The sequence below is a fragment of the Prunus avium genome, chromosome 1 (genome assembly GCF_965620075.1).
Source record: "Prunus avium chromosome 1, drPruAviu1.hap1.1, whole genome shotgun sequence".
Classification (NCBI taxonomy): domain Eukaryota; kingdom Viridiplantae; phylum Streptophyta; class Magnoliopsida; order Rosales; family Rosaceae; genus Prunus; species Prunus avium.
Genome location: NC_142284.1, coordinates 48,634,332 through 48,657,701, shown reverse-complemented (window position 1 = coordinate 48,657,701; position 23,370 = coordinate 48,634,332). Strand labels below are relative to the sequence as shown.

The 23,370-nt window shown below is 36.3% G+C and overlaps 5 protein-coding genes and 1 non-coding gene across 6 annotated transcripts; 3 read left to right on the top strand and 3 right to left on the bottom strand.

Moving 5' to 3' along the window:
* Window positions 1-593: 593 nt before the first annotated feature.
* LOC110762684 (enhancer of rudimentary protein) lies at window positions 594-3,490 on the bottom strand. The gene is made up of 4 exons (XM_021965354.2): window positions 3,332-3,490; window positions 2,546-2,639; window positions 1,541-1,661; window positions 594-980 (listed from the first exon to the last, which is right to left on the bottom strand). The coding sequence occupies exons 1-4, from the start codon at window positions 3,332-3,334 to the stop codon at window positions 890-892; spliced, it is 309 nt and encodes a 102-aa protein (XP_021821046.1). The 5' UTR covers window positions 3,335-3,490; the 3' UTR covers window positions 594-889.
* Window positions 3,491-4,144: 654 nt separating this feature from the next.
* Window positions 4,145-6,833, bottom strand: LOC110762672 (Major facilitator superfamily protein). Its single transcript, XM_088247242.1, has 4 exons — window positions 6,107-6,833; window positions 5,651-5,752; window positions 5,002-5,172; window positions 4,145-4,874 (listed from the first exon to the last, which is right to left on the bottom strand). The coding sequence occupies exons 1-4, from the start codon at window positions 6,767-6,769 to the stop codon at window positions 4,278-4,280; spliced, it is 1,533 nt and encodes a 510-aa protein (XP_088103368.1). The 5' UTR covers window positions 6,770-6,833; the 3' UTR covers window positions 4,145-4,277.
* Window positions 6,834-7,311: 478 nt separating this feature from the next.
* Window positions 7,312-10,213, bottom strand: LOC110762682 (phospholipid hydroperoxide glutathione peroxidase 1, chloroplastic). The gene is made up of 6 exons (XM_021965351.2): window positions 9,800-10,213; window positions 9,545-9,621; window positions 9,346-9,407; window positions 9,004-9,122; window positions 8,734-8,901; window positions 7,312-7,564 (listed from the first exon to the last, which is right to left on the bottom strand). Exons 1-6 carry the CDS (start codon window positions 10,076-10,078, stop codon window positions 7,535-7,537), a joined length of 735 nt encoding a protein of 244 aa, XP_021821043.1. The 5' UTR covers window positions 10,079-10,213; the 3' UTR covers window positions 7,312-7,534.
* A 4,645-nt stretch (window positions 10,214-14,858) lies between these two features.
* On the top strand, window positions 14,859-19,914 carry LOC110762576 (eukaryotic translation initiation factor-like). Its single transcript, XM_021965226.2, has 9 exons — window positions 14,859-15,222; window positions 16,089-16,160; window positions 16,304-16,399; window positions 16,648-16,803; window positions 17,206-17,303; window positions 17,452-17,539; window positions 17,633-17,983; window positions 18,076-18,318; window positions 18,453-19,914. Exons 1-9 carry the CDS (start codon window positions 15,076-15,078, stop codon window positions 19,509-19,511), a joined length of 2,310 nt encoding a protein of 769 aa, XP_021820918.2. The 5' UTR covers window positions 14,859-15,075; the 3' UTR covers window positions 19,512-19,914.
* LOC148297945 (small nucleolar RNA snoR103) lies at window positions 15,675-15,779 on the top strand. The gene has a single exon (XR_015833338.1). It is a non-coding gene; the product is annotated as a small nucleolar RNA snoR103 (small nucleolar RNA).
* Window positions 19,915-20,002: 88 nt separating the features above from the next.
* On the top strand, window positions 20,003-21,738 carry LOC110762578 (pentatricopeptide repeat-containing protein At3g29230-like). Its single transcript, XM_021965227.2, has one exon. The coding sequence runs from the start codon at window positions 20,017-20,019 to the stop codon at window positions 21,538-21,540; it is 1,524 nt and encodes a 507-aa protein (XP_021820919.2). The 5' UTR covers window positions 20,003-20,016; the 3' UTR covers window positions 21,541-21,738.
* Window positions 21,739-23,370: the final 1,632 nt, after the last annotated feature.

Sequence of the window (23,370 nt, the reverse complement as noted above, 5' to 3'; positions counted from 1 at the left end):
AGGCTTGAGAATGGGAATTCAATTGCTTTCCCATGTTTGGGAAGTCCAGGCTTGGGAAACGGATTCCTGGCACATGGGAAAATAGGGGGGAAAGTGAAGCCCCCCTCTTAACTTGAGTTTTGTTTTCCCTCTTCATGGAAAAGTTTGAGAAAATGAGCCAACATTCAATGCACAATTTTCATGACTATTTTGTCCCTATGAACAATTTATAATTACAACGTATCATTAAATACATTCTTTTTTTTATTTGATTTAATATGGGTATAATTGAAAAATTATACAAATTTAGTTTTCCATTCATACTCAAAACAAACATGGAAAAGGAAACAAAGTGAAATCTCCCGGTTACTTTCCCAACATTACCAAACGCGGGAAAGGAATCTTTCATTCCCATTCCTTGGGAAATGACATGGGAATTGATTTCCCCTCAAATCCATTCCGTGAACCAAACGGGGCCTTAGTGACAAAATTTAGGTCCATTATATGTAACTCGGATTTCTCAGTGCTTTTTTCCGTCGCTAGCCGTTGGCCTTATGGTCAGCTTTGGCATCGGTCTGTGAAAGCCTTTGCTAAAAGTGGAAATTTGTTGCAAATGCAGCTTGAACCATTGTTTTTTCTTTTACTAGACATAACCTAATTTCAGAAATATCCTCTTAAATAGTACAAGAGCCTAATATCACCACCGTCAAGCTTATGAAACAAAAGTTGCTTTTGAAGATATGCGCACAAATAGAAAAGTTACAACACCATGCTAAACACAGACCAGATGCAAAGCCCAGAGTCACAAATTATACACTCCATTTGCTAATCCCTTTATAATGGATTCAAGTCTACAAATCCTCTCTTTTTTTGCGGATTGCTACAGAACTAATCTGCAGCATCACTTTAGTCAATGTGCCAGTTTCTGCAGATGTCGAAGTGTCCGTTGTTTAATCCATTGTCGGTCATACGGCAGATAAGCTTGAATTGAGTGATCATAACTGCAAACCAAAACCAGAAAGCGAAGTGTTAGTGTCCTCCCAAGGCAACAGCCACCACAAACAAAACTTGATGGACCCAGATTTTATTAATCTCAATTTCAGAATGGATCATGTTCAGTTCTTATCACTTTCCTATCTCAAATTAAACAGGCTGTCCAACTGGTGGGACTTTGATGGACAGATAAAGTAAAGTATAACGGCTGGCCTATGGTAACTCCTGTACGGCTATGTAGCCTGGTGACCCGAAAAAAAAAGTCCACACTTTAAACTTTTCAACTGGAAAGGTGCTTTCCTGATGCAACTGTATTCGACAACATAGCCAAATATACATATACTCTGTAATGATTAAACTTTTAGGTACGTATTACACCTTTTTTCTGTAGGTATTTCTAACTCAAAATTCGAAGATCATTGACATAAATCTACAAAAATTGTTCAGTGAGAAGGCTATACATATTTTGGTGCCTAAATTTTGTGTGTGTGTGTGTGTGTGTGTGTGTGTGTGAGAGAGAGAGAGAGAGAGAGAGAGAGAGAGAGGAGAGAGAGAGAGAGAGGCATACACTAAAGCACTCATGTCAGCAAGGCCATCAATGAAGTTGTAGAGATCTCCAATATCGTATGAGATATTTCTAATTGCTGGATTTAACTCCCTCAGCTTCCTTTCATACAGTCCACATATACCTATACATGCACAACAGCATAACCTCTAGTCAATGTAAACAAAAAGATGATGGTTATAACGACATTATGTCTTGGGAGCCCTCCAACGCCTTTTCACCCAAAACAGATGACAAGTATCCAACTGTGAACCACAAGAAACATATAGATAAACATATGTTTACAGAAAAAAAAATGAGGGGGGGGGGGGACATAGGGAAGAAACCTGTTTTCTCTCTCATATGAAGTGGAAGTTTTATTTGTCACACAAGGTATCATGTTTCATTGAGCACGAATACACTAATCATAAAACATGTAATATAGTAATGTTCTCGCAACTTATAAATCCCAATACTAAATAAAATAATTATCTTAGACAGCTGCACAATCAATCATGATCAAAAGCACTCAACCAAACTGGAGAGACACCACTGAAGGGAAATTTATTCAGGTGCCCCTATGTGAATTCTATTCCAAATCACTGGATCTTCCATAGAGAGTCAGGAAAAAGTTGACATTCATATCTCTAGTGACATCCTAATCTTTCATTTCTTTACACCGTACAGGTCTACATTTCTCACATGGCCAAGCAATTATCCCAAATACTCCCTACCAATTAATTATCAAATCTTTCAGTTTTCATGAAAAAATTTAGTTATTCAACCTATGAGGTGAAAGTAAATGTATCATTTTCTGTTACTAGATAAAATCACCTATGCCCTTTCTTCAGTTTATTTTGAGAAATTAGCAGCTCACAAGCAATTTTTTATTATGTAAGAATTCATTTTATAGCACGATGAAGCATTCATATTCCCTTTAGGTAAATACACTCTAAAGCCAAAAGATTTGTATGATTACTTATCCAAAAAAAGACTGTAACCACGACAAACATCATAAATAAAACATACCATCCATTGCTTGACTTATTGAATCATAGTCCATAAAGGTTCTAGTTGCTTTGTTCTGAGAAGTTTGCATTAGAATGATCGTGTGCTTGTTAGCCTACACATGATGATAAAATTACAATGTAGTCAACATTCCAACAAGCCGGGCATGTTTCTCGCGAGAGTAACTTACAATGAAACACGAAATGAACTGTTCACACCAATAATATCAAAGCGAAGCATTATATATATAGTTATTATATTGTAAAGCTTGACAATAAAATTCAAAAGCAAAATTCATATTTACTTCTCATGGTCTCCAACATTCATATTCTAAAATATACCTTTGAAAAAACCACAAATTAGAACCCTAGCTGTCTGTTTGGTTCCCTAGTAAACGAAGTAAAAAATCGAAATAGAGAAGAAGAAGAAAAAAAACAAACTTTTAAACCTAACGGGCTCTGGTACTTCAAAATTCTCAAACACAGTAGAAAGATAACCTCAATTAAGATTATCCAGAGACTTCTAGATTCTCTGGTTCAGGCTGAAAAGTTTGATTTATATAACTTTAGCCCACAATTTAAAAGGAAGGCGAGAGAGCATTATATTGGTGGTTTAGGGAGACACTGAAAGACAAGAGACATAGAATATGACGAAGAACAAAAACCCTAATTTGGCAAAAAGGAAGGCTTTGATTTAGGAACGAAACTACATGCTTGCAAAGAATAGTAGGAATTACAAAGAGAAAAGTGAGATTCGTATCTTTACATATAGAAAATAAATCAATGAAAGGAAAAGAAACTAGATTACCATGTGAGAGCTGACAATGATGAACCAGAAGCTCGCAATAATGTTATGGCTTCGTAGGAACGACGCTACCACCGGAGGGAGGGAAGAAGAGAGAGAGAGAGTTGAAGACGACTTGAGCAGGGCCACTGTGGCCCACTATGTTAGAGCCTCGTCAGAATTGAGGGCATAATAGACAATTAAGATCTGGTTTCTGTAGTCTTTAGATGGAGAATTGACCGTTAGATTTGTATACTTTCTCTCGCATTACAGTAGAAACTGAAAAATGGGGAAAAGAAGGAAAAAGCGAAACACTTTCTTTGGGCTTGCCGACCACAAACAATTAAAAATGAAACGAAGAAAGACTTTGGGCTGGACAGGTAAACGCAAGTCAAATTTTTTTTCGTTCGAAAAACGCAAGTCAATCAGAAAACAAGAATTCTATAGTGGCGAAATTCTATAGTGAGGCCTTACACATAGTCCTTAGGTGAGGTCTTATCTTTCTTAATCGTTGGATCGGGTTAACCAATTTGATCCAACAATTAAGAGATATGACCTCTCTTAATGGTCATATATTAGACCACACTATAGAATGACTCGATTAGAGAAATGGGATTGTGGATTGGTCGGTCCAATTCTTTCCCAACAGCCCTGGTGGCAAGCAAAGGACCGGTTTGGTATTTACCAATGCGTGTTGTTAAAGGAACTCTAAAAATAACTTGTTGCAAGAGCTGAGCACCTTTTTTAAATATCACTAAATCAATATTTGAGCGCCTCTTTTTATTTTTGTTATAGAAGAGGGAGAATTTGAACTGTTCGCCTCTTTTAAATATCACTAAATCAAGAGTTAATTGGTGGATATATCATGCTCTCCCTAAAGCAAGTTTATTGTGTAAACATCTTTAAGATTTTGTACAACACAATGTATGAGGCTAATTCTTTACATCTGAACCTATAAAAAAATGAGCACCTAAACTTCAATTTTCTCCTTCATTGGAACCAGTTCCAAGCTCTCATCATCTACAGCAGTAACAGCAGAGTTTTTGGTCAAAAGATCAGAAGGAATCAACACATCAAATTGATCAGCCTTGGGAACCAAAAATATCAAAGCAAGTGTTGAAAACCTCAACACATTCCTAATGAGAATGACCAGCCATAAGTTTGTAAAATCTGTCCTTGTGACATTCAAGGCATGAAGAACCACCCCTCCACCCCATTTAGAGGACAGTGAGCCAAGGCTGTCAATGCACATCAACAGCGCAAAAAATGTGCCTTCAATGCCTAAAGGGCAAAGCCTTGTGCTCAATACGATCATGGGCATCCATCGAATTCTGCTAACAATTCGAGAAACGCATTCTTCCATGATGACGAAGAAGTAGTCAGGAATGCCCAGAATTAAGTTCCACCTTAGGATGAATGTGAGATCGAGCATGCCTGATATGGCGTAGAGAAGTTGAGCAAAGAAGAGTAGGTTTCTAAAGGGGTAGTCTTTTAGAGTCTTGTGGTAGATCAGAACCCCTACTATTGAAGCCATTGCACCAACTGCATATATCATCCCAACAAACTCCTGCCCATTGATAAAGCCAATTAGTCTATGTGAAAAATATATTGTCCTTGTATCAATACGTTTTGTTATTGACGTGTCATGTTCTTTAACAAATAATATGTAAAGAGTGGGAAAGCTAGAGAGGGACCTGAGAGAAAGCAGGACCAGCTGTAGGGTCGGTGTACCAATAAAACTGGCCTTCATGAGTGCTAATGCTTAGAGTCAAAGATAGGTACATGTAAAGGGAAGGCTTCCACACCTGAGGACATTTTATTGTTTTGTACATGCCCCTTATTGCCACTCCTGCTTCCTCTACTACCTGGACATGCACACATTTGTATTTAAACAAATATAGATATTGTATGTGGAAATATTACTGGGGAGTTTTCATATATATACAGATAAATATTTCCCTTAAAATAAATTGACCCAACTCTGGTTGGTTGGTGAGAATCAAAGGGGTCCTACAGGGGCTAAACTCACGCCACTGTATTTTGAAAATCAAAAGGAAAGAGCTAGGTTACTTTTTTTTTTATTATAGAAAAGATGATATTTTATTAAACGCATGAGAAGAATAGGTCACCTTAATTTAATGGTGACTATATATATATATGAACCATCAGGTGAGAACTTTGCGGAGTTTGTCACAGAAAAAGATAGATAATGACAGCATGAGTTTTTATTTTGTTTTGTTTTATCCCAGGACCACTGGTTTTGCTGAAAGAGATAATAAAATAAAGCATAAAAGAGAAATGTGGAAAATTTATGGTAACAAAAAAATGTGTAAATTTTCTAACCTTCTTTTTCTCAGAACGAAGGCTGGTTGATCCTTCTTCATATATAACAAAGCCCAGTACAGTCAGAAAGACTGGTGGGATTGCCAAAAGACCCAATGCACCCTACAACAACAATGTGCAGCTTTCAATTCTTAGAATCCTTAATCCAAAATAAATTAAAACCCAATATATAAAAATACTGAACAAATGGGGTCATGAGAAGATAAGACAGCACAATTCTGTTCCTTTTAATTAGTTTATATGTCATAGATCAGTCCAGAATTTCTGGGAAAAATATTGCACGAATCTTTATTGGGAAGTTCCAGATAAATATAACATAAAAATATGCCAACCATATGCACGAACCCATATAAGATATACAGTCAATTTGCATAATAAACTATACTGCACATATATCTGTAACACTAAATAAATACTATAATCCATATCAGTTTGGAAAAAAAAAACAGAGGGTACCTGAGCACCAAGATGGTGAACAAAAAACCCACTTGTAGAGTACCCAACCAAAGCTCCGGCAGAGGAGCAGAACCCACAAAGGCTCTGCATATCCGAGGCCAACGATCGGATCTCAATGCTATTCCTTGCAATACAAGCATCAATGATCACGTCCGCAATCGCCACACTTGCCATGACACCAATCAAACAAGTCAAGGCCACAGCAGCAGCCAAGCTGTCACTTAGTGCAACCATGAGAGCTGAAATGATCCCTGTAAGTCCTGCTAGCACAAAATAGGGTCGTCTTCTATAGCCTTGAACTGGAAAAACGTCAGTCAATAAGCCCCAAATGGGCTTCATGACCCATGGGATGTAGTACAAGCCTATGTAGAGCTGCACAACTGAGGGTTGGACTTTCTGGACATCTTTCCAGTAGAAGTCTGTGACCACTCTGAAATAAGAGCCTGAAAATCCTTGGCTGAGGCCATAGACGATGACCACACCCAAGACAAAAGTCGGGTTGAGTTCTGAAGAGAGCATTTGGAGCCATTGGAAGGGTTGCTGGATCATTTGAGCAAATGGGTTCGTGGAGTTTGAATGGTGATGACGATGATCATCATCTTTTTGGTCTGAAGTAGCTTGATCAATGATATGGGTTTCTTGGGAGGGATCCATGGAGAGCATGGATCTGGGGAAGTAGAGGTAAAAGATTTGGAGGCTCAAAGAAGAAAAAGTCTAGGAGGGTCAGCTCAGTTCCATCTGTTGTGTATTTTTAATGGTTTGGTAATTGATGACAGTTCATGAAGTATTAAAGAAAACGCCGGGTTGAAACTTGGATGGATTAATTCAATATAATATGTCTTAAGAATACAAGTCGGACTTCGTTAGTAAATGCAACTTAATGCTAAAATCTTCAGAGGCAGTATCATATGAATAAACAGAGAGCTCAAAGACAACAGCATCTGCTAAGTACTTCAAACTTAGTATCAAGACAGAAGCCAATATGTTCATCTATCAATGAACATTTTGCAACAAATGCACCATAAGCAAGGATCGTTTTAACTTGTACCAAAAAACTTGGGCTAAAAATTTGGTGTGAGAGAATAGGTTGACGGATTAAAAATTAGAATTTTATCGCATTTCAAACCATTTTAGACAATTAGAATATACGCTGAAATTGAATGGTGAGACAAATTGACAAAATATGGCTGCTAGACATGACTAGATTTGTATCATTGCAAATTATGATAAATATATATATGGAAAAGAACAACTGAAACCAACAAGGAGTGCGTCCGTTACCCCCCAAAAAGAGAAAATAAAACTGTACTGATAAGACATGTGTAAAAGCTATTAACTAAACGCCATATACAGGGATTTCCATGTATGCTCTTGCTCCTCCATCCTCCCTTTATGGGTGCCGCCGTGCATGTTGTGCAGCTCTTCTCCTCACGCTGCCACCAGTTTCTGGATATCCTTCTGAAAAAAATTGTATAGACAAAGAATCAGACCGGCAAAACAGAGAGACTGAGAACAGTTACTTCGACAGTTACTCACATGACAGGATGGAGCTGGTAAAGAGGAAATACTCTTATATTTTCAGTTCAGATTATGATGCTCAAGTTGCCATGCTATTTTAACACAGAGACACATAAACCAGAAAATGCACACGTCATTTCGATAGCTAATATTAAGTTTCAGAGCTGATTCAATCTTTTTGTTTGTTGCCTTTTATAGCTATGTTACTAAACTAACCTCTTTGTTTTGGTATGAATGAATTTTTTTTTCAATCCAAAGAAAGCTGCAACAGCAGCACAGACTGCAAACTAAAAAGTTACAGAATGCAAACTCTGCAAACAGGCTCAAAGAAACAACTACAAGAGAGTATCTCAGGAGATTTATAGGAACATTCCAATTAGCATCAGTGGTTAAATAAAACTATTAGCCTTTAACTTCGAATAGGCTTCATATCTTATCAAAACAAAAATGGAGCAGTTATTGGGAAAGGGGACTTTAAAACTATTTCACTTCATAAAGATAAGAGCATTAACTTTAGTCTAACTTGACCATCAAATCATCAAGTTCCCTAACTTTATAAAAAATATGTGTGGTTCAAATATGCTGTCAAAATCTACAAACATGATTCTAGAAACCTTAGGGCCCGTTTGATAACCATTTCAATTTTAGTTTTTAGTTTTCATTTTTTGTGCTAGAGTATAGAGCAAAAAGAGGGAGAATGGAAGTGAGAATGAGAGTGGAGATGGGATTGGGATGGAAGATTAGAGGAGAGGATGAGAGGGAGGAGTAACAAAAGTGAAAACAAAAACTAAAAACGGAAATCTATTTCAAATTGTTTTCACTTTCAAGATTTTGTTTTCATTTTTGTTACTCCTACCTCTCATCCTCCTCTCTCATCCTTTCTCTCAATCTCATCTTCGCTCCCATTCTCACTCTTATTTTTCTCTATACTCTAGCACAAAAAATGAAAACTAAAAACTAAAATTGAAATGGTTATCAAACGGGCCCTAAGGTTCTCCTTTTATGATGGCTTGTCACACACCTTACTAACTTATAGCTGATCCAATCAATACCCAGGGTATCATTGAATTTACAAATTATAAAACCGAATGAAACAAGGAAAAGCATACCTCAATTTGAAAAGGTGATGTTGTTGGTGGGTATCTCTCAACAACTTTACCATTTTTGTCCACCAAAAACTTCTCAAAATTCCACTTGACAAGGTCACCTAGAAAACCTCCTGCACTTGATTTCAGAAACTGGTAAACCGGAGCTGTGCTGGGACCGTTGACATCAACCTGTTATGCACTTTTAGTACTTGAAACAACCATCTCCGTAAAAACATATATGAAAAGAAAAAATAAAGTAATGGATGGAAGACATGCAGCTGAACCTCGCACCTTGTCAAAAATGGGGAATTCAGCTTTAAACCTTGTACAAGCAAACTGCTTGATTTCCGGGTTTGATCCAGGCTCTTGGCCCCCAAACTGATTGCAAGGGAAAGCTAGAATCTCAAATCCTACATACACAGCAACTATTACCACCTGACTCTAATGTTCACCCTGACCAACCAAAAAAAAGGTGACTTGTGTAACAAGAAAAAAGCACTGTCTTTACGGATGTAATTGGCAGGACTATCCAAAGGATTTCAGAAATGTATAAATTCAATCTAATGCCCATTTTTGTGGAGAAAAAACTATTATTGAAAAGAATCAATAGGAATTTCCCGAGATGGAACATACCTTGAGTTTTGTACTTTTCATACAAGTGTGACAGTTCTGAGTAATTTGAAGAAGTCAATCCACTGATATACAAACAAATATTTTTTATTAATTCACAAGAATCTCAAACTTCCACAGAGGCCTTTCGTAAAATTCAATTTGTCATAATATATTACAAAAGTTCAGCTCAGAGACAAATATCCAAAGGACTTCTCAATACCATTTTGAAGCCACGTTCACAATCAGAAGAACCTTCCCCTTGAATTTGCTAAGAGGAACATCCTTTCCGTCAATATCCTACATTAAAAAAAAAACTTATTGACTTCATAAATATCAAATTGATACCAATTTTTGTCATCCACAGAAAAAATTGAGCTACAAGTTTGGTTCTTTTCCCAGTCACATCCAAATGGTATTCTGCCTATTAAAGAAAAGGAGAAAAAAGTAAATTCTTTCAGGAACATATACGATATACCTTGACACTGAAATCATAAAGAGTTTTCTCTGTAGCTGCTCTTGCATAAACACCCAAAGACCGAGCTTTGAAGAAAACCCCATTAAAACTCAGTGATTGCAAAGAGAACCCGTTCTGGAAAATTGCTGATTTAGATGACCCAAGTGAAGATTTGACGGAGGGGGTCCAGAAAGCCATGGAAGGGCATGAAGCTGAAGAATTTGAGCTTCTTGTTGTTTTTGTTTGAGAATAACCGTGTAGAGGGGTTGAAAAAGTTGCAGAGAAAGGCATGGAAGCCATATTTGTCTGGCTGGGGGCTTGGAGCTCGGTTGGAAATTTGGAATTGGGAGTTGAAGAGCTCTTCCAAATAAATAGCTGGTTTGGGCTGAATGTTGATTATGTTTAAGTCTCTGGACTCCGTGTACAGAGAAGCTCTCTTGTGGAAGGTGTCCTCACACGTGGTGGAGTTTTTATAAAAAAAATAGCCAAAATTTACCCCCCACTTTAAACAATGTCAGTTTTTATAAAATCTTTCAGATATAGCAGAAAACTCACCTAAATAGACACAAATGCCCTTAAAAATTAAAACCCACGTAAACCTAAAAAGCAAAACCCTACTACACAATTTTGGACTCACACGCATATCTGTATCCTTTGGTCGAACTACTGCTGAGCACGCACGTCTATAGCCTTGGTCTGAAGCAATTCCAACACTCCCTAATTCAACTTACTGATCTGTAATCCCAGTAATCCCAGGTTTGTTTTTCTTTCTCTCTCTCCTTCCATCTTTGTTTTAATTCCATGATTTTTTGTTGGCCACTTGAAATAGTTTATTCAACTTATTAATTTTGTTTGTTGGATTGGATTTGAAGATAAAAACTTATTAATTGTATTTCTTTTTCGATTTGGATGAATAAAATATTTTCAATTTGGGTCTGCTTGGATCATTGTAAGTTGAATTAGGGAGTGTTGAGGCTATACAGACGTGTTGCCCATTGGGATTGGCCAGATAGTAGAAAGTACTTTACAATGATCTAGGCAAATCCATCCCTTAGCAAAAATAATTGGAAATTTCCTCTCTATAAATCTGTTTCTTGTGTTTTGTGGGTGTTGTGAGTGTTTCTCCTGTGGTAGACCCAAATTGCACATGATTACTGATTTGCTATTATGACAGCAAAATATACAAATCATATATATTTGTTATTTTGACAATATATATATATAGTTTGAACATTGTTTTCTCAATGTGTATTGTATTATTTATTATGTTGGTTTACCTTTCAGGATAATGTCTAATTTGACAATTTTGATTAACTACGATGGAAAGTGGGTGAACTCAACGTACAAAAATTGTAAAACTAAAGGATTACTTGTTTCAGGTAAAATTATGATAAAGGAGCTTCAGAGTAACGTATAGCCTCAACACTCCCTAATTCAACTTACAATGATCCAAGCAGACCCAAATTGAAAATATTTTATTCATCCAAATCGAAAAAGAAATACAATTAATAAGTTCTTTATCTTCAAATGCAATCCAACAAACAAAATTAATAAGTTGAATAAACTATTTCAAGTGGCCAACAAAAAACCATGGAATTAAAACAAAGATGGAAGGAGAGAGAGAAAAAAAAAAACCTGGGATTACAGGGATTACAGATCAGTAAGTGTTGGAATTGTTTCAGACCAAGGCTATAGACGTGCGTGCTCAGCAGTAGTTCGACCAAAGGATACAGACGTGCGTGTGAATCCAAATTTTGTGTAGTAGGGTTTTGCCTTTTAGGTTTATGTGGGTTTTAATTTGTAAGGGCATTTGTGTCTATTTAGGTGAGTTTTTTGCTATATTTGAAAGATTTTATAAAAACTGACATTTTTGAAAGTTGGGGGGGTAAATTTTGGCTATTTTTGATAAAAACTCCTTATTCATGGTCCCTACTGCTGAAAGGTCCAATAGCAAACTACTAACTTGTACATGAGCTTTCTTTTTAAGTTTACGTGGGTTTTTTAAGGGCATTTATGTCTATTTAGGAGAGTTTTTGGCTATATTTGAAAGATTTTATAAAAATTGACATTTTTTAAAGTAGAGGGTAAATTTTGGCTATTTTTGATAAAAACTCCACGTGGTGTTTGTGTTTTGTTTTTTTTTTTTAAAGATCAAGGTTATGGCAAAAGAGCCACTAGTTTGGTGCTTTTTGAACGAAATTTTTTTGGAATTACAACAACAAACCATTTATTAAATCTACCACAAGACGTACTCAACTAACTAGGGTTAGGTCTGATTACATTGTACTAACCCCTGAGATCAAAACCCTAATCGCAAAACCTAGGGGCGGCTCTGAAATTTTAGAAGCACTGTGCAAAATGAGTAATGGAACCTTTTAAAACAAAATCTTTAACAAAAGAATTAGAATTGGGACCATATATATTGAATCATTAATAGCAAATTTACAACTAAAACTCACCAAAAGCCAATCACATTAAATAAAAATCCTCTGATAATTACTTAATGAAATTTCTTGGATCAATAACTATACTATCAAAATTTAAACTATAATATTACATCCTTAATTATCTCTAGTCTTGGTCATATGAGGATAGACTTATTGATTTGGGAATTTTCTTCAATTATCATTTAGAAAAAGGGAGTGAAAACTCTAAGAATTTGAGAGAGATAATTGAGCTTGATTCGTGAAACTTGCAAAAAAAGGCTACATGCAGTGGCGGAGCGAGGATTTCATGTGTGAGGAGGCCTCTTACAAAATATTTATAATAAAAAATTCAAACTCACAATACATTCCAAAGTAACCGAAAATGCCAAAACATCATACACAATACATATGTGATGAAATCTTTACACTTTTTTTCTTTTGGTAATCTACAAATTAGTTGAAAGATCCATTGAACTCAATAGAGAATAATTCAAATTTTCCCAAACCCTAACAAACTATAGGCAAAGAGAAAACAATATAACAAAACAAGAGAAAGATTAACAATCTTAATTAAGTGAGTCAACCCAATTAAAACTTGATAATTTGGCAAAACAAAAAAATAAAAAAACTTGATAATATATTATATGGAGAATAAGAGAATAAATAGTCACAAATCTAGAGAAATGGGTGAAAATGACTCTTAGATTTGAAGGACTTGTGTAAAAAATAATAATATGTATACTAAATTTTTAGAAAATTGATCTAAAACATTAAAAAATATGTAAACTTGAAGAGAAAACCTTAAAAATATTTGAAGTATCATAAACGATATTAATATACAATATTTTTTTATATAAAAATGAAGGGGGGCCGAGACCACACTGGTCCCTTAATGGCTCCACCCCTAACTACATGGCTTATGACGGTTGGGGGAAAAGAAAAATAAACTTGTATGCTATATAAGGGTTTGGCTATGTTATATATTACATTAATATATTATGTATGCAAAGTTTTTGTTTTTGTTTTTTTTTAATGTGTCTAGTATGGAATATTGTTTTGGTCTGCAAAGTTAATGGAAAAATTTATGTAGTATATGTTATATTAGTATATTAAACTAACCTCAATCTGATTATTATAAATTTTAAAAAAACTATAACCTCAATAGAATAACATTTAATAAAACAATATAATATTTGTGGGGCCCTCTTGAAAGTGGGGCCCTGTGCTTGTGCTCACCTTGCACACCCCAAGAACCGCCTCTAGTAAAATTCTAGATCGAGTTACGTGAGTATCCAAGCCTAATTAAGTCATAAGTGCCCTAAAATAGGCTTATAGTTAGGGTTTGAGGCTTGAAAATGGATTTGAAACAAGTTCGGAAGGTAAGGTTTTTGGTTCGACACTTGAATTTATGATTTGGAGGGTAAAATCCATTATTGGAATACTAATTTTTTTTGGAGTATTTAAACTAATTTTATTGGATATTTAAATAATTGAAACAATTTTAAAAATAATTTTGGAAATTTTTAAAAAATTAAGTCCTCAAAATAATTTATTGCTATTTATTAAGTAATTTATGAAACCAATTAAATTATTCACTCAAGAAATAATAACTAAAAACTAATTATTAATTATATTAATTAAATAAGACTAAGATATTACTTACTTAAAAATATTAAGTAATTATCTATTTTGCCCCGAAGAAAAATAAATTCCACAAACAATTTAAAATTATTAATTATTAAGTAATTTATAAAATTAATTAAAATATTTAAATACTAATTATTCACTAAAAATAAAAAAAAAACATAATTATTAATGAAAGTAATTAAATAAGGCTAAAATATTATTTAAATGTTTAAATATTAATTGTATTAATACTATATATATAATGAAAATGGATGCAATTTTCTTTCTATAAAGGGAAAGGAAAAGTTGGAAAGTAATTGCAATGACTCAATTAGGTAAACACATCTCACCAAAATACGAAAGAAAAAAAAAAAAAAGAAGAAGTTATTTTCGAATTTTTTAAAGAGATATTTAGTCATATAGCACTAAAACTATAAATAAACTCTACACCATGTAACTTCTATAAACAAACCCAAAAAAAATCCAAAAAATGATAGCTGGCCCTATTGAATTTAATTTTGATTATTAAATTACTTTGATGCCCTATTGAGTGTTTTGGGCTTTTTGTTATGAGGTTTTGGGGTTGGGTTTGTTTTAAGAAATCAATGACAGTTTTGTAATTTAAAAGAAGTTAAAAGCCTTTTTGTTATGTTGTAATGGGCTTTGGGTGTGTTTCTAAAATCCATTTCATTTAGGTTTTTTTTATAATTTGGGCTCCTATATTGGGTATAATAGTGAATCTCCTTTTTTTTAATTTAGTTTAAACCAAATAAAAGTTTTTGAAACAAAGAAAGAAAGATATGCTTAACAAAATAGGAGTAGATTTTATATTTCTTTTGATTATTTTGTAAATAAATTTTAATTCTTTTTTATTTACAAATTTAAACAAATGTAGGTTCTGAATTATATTTTACTTTTTCAGTCAGAAATTATATTGCCTCGGTTCCTAAGCGTTTCAGGAAATGTAAGAGTTAAAACGACAACGGGAAGGTTTCTCTCAATTTTAATTTAAATAGGGCTTGCGTTTCTATCGTCTCTTCTCTTTGCAGCTGCTGCGAGGAGATTGCACGCCTACACATATAGAGAAAAAAAGAGAGAGAGAGAGAGAGAGAGAGCCTCTGTCTCTATCTGCAAACACAACCTAACCCTATCCACGATACCAAACGCCCCTTTCTCTCTTTACCCAATCGGACGGCTGCAATCTCTTCCCCTTATCTATTCGGAAAAAATCAACGGCGCCAAGTTATGATGGCGGATCCGACGGTGATAAGCTTGAGACCTGGAGGCGCCGGTGGCCTCCGTGCCCCCAGATTCCTCGCACCTCGCTTTGATTCTTCTTCTTCAGAGGCTCAGGCTCTCCAGTCCCATGCCGGCCTCGCTTCAGCCTTCAAGGTCCCTCCTAACCCTAGCTCCAAACATATATAGATATATATATATATATATTTGTATGTATGTATGTATGATTGCATAAGCTTTTTAATGAATGTATTTGCTTGTTCTACAGATCTGGTTCTCTAGAGGTTTAGTTAGTTCAAAACAATATTTTTCTCATTTTTTTTCTTCCTTGAGTGGATATCGAGTTTTGTATTATATATATTTTTGTTTGGAATGGCTTCGGTGTTGTATTATAAGGTTGTTGCCTGGATATATTGAGCGTAATTGCTAAAGAGTTTTACTTTTTCTGATAAATGAACGTTATCATTGTACAAATTGGATCTTCATTCACATTCTTCCTTGAAATCCTCAAAAACCAAAACTTTGAGATTCCTAGAAAAAGATTTGATCGTCCAAATATGGTGAATTTGATATTGGTAGATTTAAACGTCCTAATTCTTGGCAGGGCTCTCAAGAATGTGTACCAGCTGTAAATATGGACGAAGAGTTATATGTTGGATTTAGGTGGGCATGCAATGAGTCAGCAATGCCCATAAAGAACCGACATTACATGTTAAGCTTCTTAAATATAATTTTGGCTTCTGTCTGTTGATTGTGATTTTCTAATTGATACATGTGTTCTAATTTGATATGTCTTCACTTTTCAACACATATGATCTATTATGGTTGTATTTGTGTCTTAGCTTTCTAGGTTCAAGCTCTAATTGGGGTATGGTCGGTCATGCATGCCATCCTCACTCTTCGTTAATAACACATCTCCTTTTTTGTGTGGGCTTGCTTATTTATGTTTTGAGGTATATAGTTAATTTACTGATGTTTACAACTTATATGTTTTTACTCTTTCAAATGTGTTCTTGTAATAGACTGGTGACTTGCGGTTTGAAGGTCGTGAGCGTGTTCGATATACTAGAGATCAACTTTTGCAGCTCAGGGAGGTACTTATTGTTTCTTAATAGCTTCTGTTGTTCTTTACTATGGTTATGAAGCACTAGCAAGAGAAGTAGAATATTTCTTAGTATGTATCTTTCCTGGAAAGTGTGGCTGATAGCTTTATATGATGATCTTACTTCTTGTATAGGCTACTACTATCCCTGAGGAAATTTTGAAGATTAAACAAGAAATAGATACTGAGTTTGTTATAGAGGATCCTACTTGGGGTCGTGCAGATGCCAATGTGAGTTTAATTACTATTCTCTTCTACCATGTAAATGTTTTATTTTTTCGTCCAAAAAAAAAGAAGTAAATGTTTTAGTTATCTGGACAGTAAACTCATGAATATCAACTTTCACATTTACAACTGTTGAGTCCATGTGATTGGATTTTTTCAAATTATTCTTTCATCCTATGATTCTATCGGTCATAAATAATTTTCCTTTCTTTATATGTTTTAGGACTTCTAACATTGACTTCAATTTTCTTTAGCTGCAACCTCAACCCCAAGCTCGTTATTCTGAGCCAGATAATCGCGATTGGCGTGGTCGATCTGCACAGTTGCCTGCTTCTGAAGAGGATAAAAAGGAATTGAATAACCAGCAAAATTCCCAGTTTGGAAGGGCGCAAATTTCTGGTAACCAAGTGGTAATAAGTTATTATCAGATTGTGTAAAGGATATACATGGTCTCTTGTCTCTTACGATTCTATGTTTTTGCATGCTATACTACAGATGAAATTTGTTTAATCTTCAAGATTCCTTGACCTATGCAGTAAATACCACCAAAGAAGTTCTACTTAAGACATTATTTGTAATTCTAATTACTGGATATCGAGTACATTGTGTTTCTAATTGTTTGATCATTGGTTCTTGATTTATATACATACTCAATAAGGAATCATTGGCTGGTATGTTTAATTATCTATCAAAAGTCGGTTTAGGATGCTTATGGTTGTTTGATGGGGTTCAAACGGCACCAATGTATATTGGAAGATTTTGTTTGTTCCAATAGTTCTTTTTTCTTATCCTAACCTTTTGCACAAAACCAGGTAGGGCCTGCTCCTGCCCTCACTAAGGCAGAAGTTCCATGGTCAGTTCGAAGAGGAACTTTGTCTGACAAGGAACGTGTGTTGAAGACAGTGAAAGGGTAATTCGTTCTCTTCTACCTATGTGCTGAAAGATATGCCTTCATGATTTGTATTACATTTTAAAAAGATGCTTTCACGACTTTTTCTTTTGTGCATCTGCTTGTTCTATCTGAGTATCTTACAAAAAGTGTTCTAATTTCTGTGCAGTATATTGAACAAATTGACCCCAGAGAAGTTTGATGTTCTCAAGGGTCAACTTATTGATTCTGGAATCACGACTCCAGATATTTTAAAGGTTTGTACTCACTAAATATCTTGAATACTTTGAAGTCCATACTGAGCTATTTTTTTCTGGCTAAAGAGCTTTAGGGTTCAATTTGAATTGCAGGATGTTATCTTTCTGATATTTGATAAGGCTGTGCTGGAGCCAACATTTTGTCCTATGTATGCCCTCTTATGCTCAGATCTTAATGCAAAGCTTCCTCCTTTCCCATCTGAGGAGCCTGGTGGGAAAGAAATCACTTTTAAACGAGTCCTTTTGAATAATTGTCAAGAGGCTTTTGAAGGTGCTGACAACCTGAGGGCAGAAATTAGGCAGATGACTGCTCCTGAGCAAGAAATGGAATGCAGAGATAAAGAACGAATGCTTAAGTTGCGAACTCTAGGAAACATACGCCTTATCGGAGAACTTTTAAAGCAAAAGATGGTGCCTGAAAAGATTGTCCACCATATTGTTCAGGTCCTTGCTAGTGTTAAATTCACTTTTTCTGGGTTGTCTTTTTATACAGGGGTTTGACTGCTGGACTAACTTTGCACTCTTGTGTAACACAGGAGCTTCTGGGACATGATGGCAAAGCATGCCCTGCTGAGGAGAATGTGGAAGCAATATGCCAATTTTTCAACACCATAGGTAAGCAGCTGGATGAAAGCCAAAAATCTCGGAGAATCAATGATAGCTATTTTAGTAGGTTGAAGGAGCTGACTACAAACACTGAACTTGCACCACGGCTGAGGTTCATGGTCCGTGATGTTCTTGATTTGCGGTCTAACAACTGGGTCCCCAGGCGTGAAGAGGTGATTCTACATATCATGTCATTTCTCCTTTCTGTTTTAAGGGGGGGTAACCATAAAATGCATTGAGGTACATTATAGTAGGAACTTGTGTGTCTGACTTGTGTTTTTTCCTTTTAAATTCTCTGTTCTGATAGGTGAAAGCAAAGACTATCAGTGAAATCCATTCAGAAGCAGAAAAGAATCTAGGGTTGCGTTCAGGTGCAACAGCAATGATGAGAAATGCTCGCAATGCTGGTTCCCATGGGGATTTGAGCCCCGGAGGTTTTCCTGTTACCAGGCCCATGCCCGGAATGCCAGGGACCAGGAAAATGCCAGGAATGCCTGGTCTTGATACTGACAATTGGGAGGTTTATCGATCCCGTTCAATGACCAAGCGTGATGGTTTGGGGCCCTCCCAGTCTGCCAGCCGTGTCCAGCCACCTTTGATCAGCAAAACACCTTCACTTAATTCAAAATTTTTACCTCAAGGAAGTGGTGGCATAATAGCTGGGAAAACAAGTGCCTTGTTGCAGGGTGCTGGTGGTCCTCCTACCAGAACTAATTTGATTGCAGGAGTTGAACCTCTTACTCAAAACCCCAAACCTATAGTTCCAGCTGCATCTGCAATTCCTTTGGAGAAGCCTCTGGCTCCTGCAACTGTATCAGATTCTGCTAAGCCTCTGGCTCCTGCAACTGTGTCAAATTCTGCTGTTCTTCATAGGAAAACTGTATCTCTGCTGGAGGAATATTTCAGTGTTCGGATTCTCGATGAAGCACTTCAATGTGTGGAGGAGCTGAAAGCCCCAGCTTACCATCCAGAGGTTGTTAAGGAAGCTGTTGCCGTTGCTCTGGAAAAGATCCCACCGTGTGTGGAACCCGTTATAAAGCTTCTTGAGTTCTTGTTCAATAAAAAAGTTGTGACTTCTGTTGATATAGGAACTGGGTGCCTTCTTTATGGGTCAATGTTGGATGATATCGGCATTGATTTGCCAAAGGCACCAACTAATTTTGGTGATGTTATTGGGAAGTTGGCTCTGGCAGGGGTGTTGGACTTCAAGGTTGTGACACAAATCCTGAAGAAGGTGGAAGATGACATGTTCCGGACAGCCATCTATGGTGCTGCTAAGAAGAGCATTACGTCCAGCCCTTCTGGGCAAGAATTTTTGGCAAACCAGGAAACTGAGGTCCATGCTTGTGAGACTTTGCTTTCCTGATTCATGCTAGTTTTAGTTATCAGAGGAAAGCTATCCGGCTTTTGGCCGCAGGGGGAAAGAGCAGTAGGCCTTATATTTTCCCCCATATTTTTGAAAGTTATTTAATGGAGGATAATTTTATTCAGTTGTATATTTTTCTTTTTGGGGATTTTAGTTTAGTTTTGATGAAGCTGAGAAACATGATGCCTTGTATTTCTCTCGAGCCTGGGTTAATTTCTTCCCAGGAACAATCGAGATGAACAGGATCTTGCATGATCCTTTTGTTACATTAGTTTTGCAATCTGTGTACTATTAATCTGGAATTTGTACTTGGCCGGTATGTGGTCTTAAATTTTCTCTATGGATATTGTTTATCACTTTGTCTTTTAGCTTCAATAAATCTTCACCTTATGTTTTGCTTTCATCTTCTTCCTCCGCTTTGGCGCGTAAACCCTTGGTGAGTTTTTGACATTGTACTTCGTAAAGTCCGTCTTTTTAATGGAGTTTCTAGCTTCTCTCAATTGAGATGGCTCTTGTGACCTGCAACTCCACTTGTCTCTCACCTTCGCATGATCTGCAAAGATGGAATAAAATTATAAAGGCTCAAGTGCTTAAGGGAAATGCAGAGCATGCAATTCAATCATACATAGACATGCAAACCCTTGGTTTCTGTCCTGATAACTACACATTTCCCATTTTGCTCAAAGCAGCTGGCAATGCTTCTTATTTGCGTATTGGGTTAAGCCTCCACGGCCAGACTGTTAAAACTGGTTTCTGCGACCATCTTTTCGTCCAAACTGCTCTACTGAAAATGTATTCGTCTCTTGGGCTCCTTGTTAATGCTCGTAAAGCGTTTGATAAAATGCCTGTGAGAGATGTGGTAGCCTGGAACTCCATGTTAGATGTGTATGCTTCTGGTGGCCAGATGGATAATGCAGGCGAAATTTTCGATACAATGCCATTGCAGGACCTCTCATCCTTCAATATTATGATCTCTGGGTTTGCAGGCACGGGTAGCGTAACATCTGCCAGAAGTGTGTTTGATGGAATTCCTGAGAAAGACATCGTCTCATGGAACTCGATGATACTGGCATGCATGAACGCTGGAGATGTGGCTGAAGCACATACATTGTTTGAGGCAATGCCAGAAAGAAATGTCATAACTTGGAACACAATGATAATGGGTTATTTGAACAATCAACTTCCCACCAAAGCTATCGATCTCTTCTACAAAATGAAGGCTGGAAACACCAAACCTGATTTTCTGACTGTCACTGGTGCTTTATCTGCCTGTGCTCACTTGGGTTCACTTGAAACAGGCATAGAGATACACACATATGCCAAAATGCTTGGGCAGGCCTCAAGTCCCCATGTAGTAACAGCACTGATAGATATGTATGCTAAGTGTGGAAGCATAAGGAGGTCTTTAGAGGTCTTTTATAAGTCCAAAGATAAGGATATCTACTGTTGGAATGCCATACTTTCGGCTCTTGCTCTTCATGGTTCCGGCCCGGCTGCTCTGAAACTCTTCGGCCAAATGAGAGAGAATCGTATAAAACCAGATGATATCACCTTCATTGCTTTGCTAAGTGCATGCAGTCATGCAGGGCTGGTGGAAGAAGGATGCCAGTTGTTTGCTTGCATGGGAAAGCAATTTGGGATCACTCAAAAGGCAGAGCATTATGGGTGCATGGTTGATCTTTTAAGCAAAGCCAGGCTTTTTGACTCTGCGCTGCAACTCATTGAGACGATGTCGTTTGAACCGGGCGAGGCGGTCTTGGGTGCCTTGCTTGGTGCTTGTGTCATTCATCAGGACCTTGAAAATGGGGAGAAAGCTATGAAGCTAATAATGGACAGGGCTTGTTCCTTGAGCGATGGTGAATATATGATGTTTGCTAACTTGTATGCATCCTGCGGTCAATGGGAGGAAGCACAAAGATGGAGAAATATGATGAATGATTCAGGCATTGTTAAGACTGCTGGCTGCAGTGAAATTCAGATCAATGGAAGAATTCACAAGTTTTTGGCGGGAGAGATTGGCAAAGATTAAGTTTGCCCAAGTGACGCTTTTTATCTACCAAATTAAGCATAAAGTTTTGATATACAAAGCAATATTGAGAGAGGAGGGATTCAAACGCATGCTCTTAACCATTTGAGCTACAAGGCCTTTGCGTTTTGTAATTAAAACTGATCTAAGAAATCCAATATATTCTAGAATAATTCTATGTCTTGACTCAGATGAATGCAATAAATGAATGCAATACATCATCTATCCTAGGGCCACACCAAATAACTTTGACCCATGAGGGACTATTTTGAGTAACTTAGGTGCCACTGATGACCCTTTTAGCCCATTAAGATTTTAGTGTTTATAGGTGAATTCAAGTTTACTCAAAAACTACTAGCAATGAATTCAGCCCAAATATTTCAGGACCACAAGATCCAATTTTGTGCCTGCCGCAAGCAGCAACCTGGAATATATCTGTACCCACCACCACACCAGGTGAAGAGAGAGAGAGAGAGAGAGAGAGAGAGAGAGAGATCATGTACAACCTGCCTCATAGTGGGGTTGCACTCATACCAATACTAGGTGATTGATATACCCATATCTAAATCACATGGTTGATGCCTTGGTGGTGGCCATCATTTTGTTAGGAGACAAGTCAATTTTGCTTTCCCAATCAACCGAAAGATACACCATATTTTTCAATTACTTGTGCACAGAACTTTGAGGATTTGATTATCCACCCTTATTCTATACACCATATCCCTTTCAACAATTGTTTAATCAGATTGGGGTTCAATGTATTTTGGGGAGTTTGTCTTTCTTTTCTTTTTTTGGTATTTTTTTTTTCCCTTTGACCTATAATTTTTAGCACAAGAACTGAAGGGGCATGTTGCGGTGCCCACTGGCTTGCCAGGGAATTTGGTACCAAATCATATCTTCTCTAATATTGTTTGTGATGCACATTCAAAAGGTACGGTCGCCGGCACAAAGTAGATCTTGTCGTCTATAAACCAACTTTAACGAAATATTTTTAAAAAGTAAGAAACTTTAATTCCACTTTAAGAGCCCAACTTACCCATTATAGAAGGGAATGTTAATTTACGTTTAAATTACACTTTGATAAAGTTCCTTTCCCTCTAAAAAATAAAAAATAAATCTTGAATTTGGACTCTTCACATTCTGTTTTTATTTATTGTCAATTTATAAATTAAGATCATCAATTAGGTTAAATCACGTCTAAGAAAAATATGCCAAGAAACACAACACAAGCATGTATTGTAAACAAAACATCAAATCAACATAGCTATTATAAGAAGATAGAACTTGTACATTTAGATTGATGTCAATGAACAAAAAGTGATCTTCAACAAACCGTCCCCTCAATCACAATCACAATGTCAAATGAAGAGAATCAGCCCCCACTACATTGATCAAAAATTAGCTAATCAAGACTAATTAAAAAAGTTTTTTAAAAAAACCTAATTGAATTAGTTAAACCCAATTTCCACTAAACTTACCACTACTATCTTCTAGCTACTACTACCAGTCATTATTAATTTGGCTTTTTATCACAAATGGTCCTTGACGTTTACGAAATTATCACAAATGGTCATTGAGGTTTTTTTGTGACACTAATAGTCCTTAACGTTTGGACTTTTTATCACAAATGGTCCATGCCGTCAAAAATTATGTTAAGTGTATGATGTAGAAGATAAGTTGAGCCCACATGTCCAATCACATTGTTACATTTGGATTAAATAAATAAATATTTTTTTGAAGAAAATCCATTAAAAAACCATTTAGCCTCTCTCTCTCTCTCTCTACTTTTCAAGTTTTTCAATCCCGAAGACCAAGTTCAAGCTTAAGTTCATC

What these genes read in the sequence shown, in the direction of transcription:
- LOC110762576 (XM_021965226.2), top strand. Translation starts at nt 15,076, where the DNA reads ATGATGGCGGATCCGACGGTGATAAGCTTGAGACCTGGAGGCGCCGGT. An exon ending in GCCTCGCTTCAGCCTTCAAG is followed by an intron (nt 15,223 to 16,088) that starts GTCCCTCCTAAC and finishes TTCTTGTAATAG; the next exon opens with ACTGGTGACTTGCGGTTTGA. An exon ending in GTGTTGAAGACAGTGAAAGG is followed by an intron (nt 17,304 to 17,451) that starts GTAATTCGTTCT and finishes ATTTCTGTGCAG; the next exon opens with TATATTGAACAAATTGACCC.
- LOC110762672 (XM_088247242.1), bottom strand. Translation starts at nt 6,769, where the DNA reads ATGCTCTCCATGGATCCCTCCCAAGAAACCCATATCATTGATCAAGCT. An exon ending in TTCGTTCTGAGAAAAAGAAG is followed by an intron (nt 5,173 to 5,650) that starts GTTAGAAAATTT and finishes GTGCATGTCCAG; the next exon opens with GTAGTAGAGGAAGCAGGAGT. An exon ending in CTGGTCCTGCTTTCTCTCAG is followed by an intron (nt 4,875 to 5,001) that starts GTCCCTCTCTAG and finishes ATCAATGGGCAG; the next exon opens with GAGTTTGTTGGGATGATATA.
- LOC110762684 (XM_021965354.2), bottom strand. An exon ending in AATAAGTCAAGCAATGGATG is followed by an intron (nt 1,662 to 2,545) that starts GTATGTTTTATT and finishes GTGCATGTATAG; the next exon opens with GTATATGTGGACTGTATGAA. An exon ending in GCTGACATGAGTGCTTTAGT is followed by an intron (nt 981 to 1,540) that starts GTATGCCTCTCT and finishes TTTGGTTTGCAG; the next exon opens with TTATGATCACTCAATTCAAG.
- LOC110762578 (XM_021965227.2), top strand. Translation starts at nt 20,017, where the DNA reads ATGGCTCTTGTGACCTGCAACTCCACTTGTCTCTCACCTTCGCATGAT.
- LOC110762682 (XM_021965351.2), bottom strand. Translation starts at nt 10,078, where the DNA reads ATGGCTTCCATGCCTTTCTCTGCAACTTTTTCAACCCCTCTACACGGT. An exon ending in GTGAACGTGGCTTCAAAATG is followed by an intron (nt 9,408 to 9,544) that starts GTATTGAGAAGT and finishes TTTGTATATCAG; the next exon opens with TGGATTGACTTCTTCAAATT. An exon ending in AATTCCCCATTTTTGACAAG is followed by an intron (nt 8,902 to 9,003) that starts GTGCGAGGTTCA and finishes AGTGCATAACAG; the next exon opens with GTTGATGTCAACGGTCCCAG.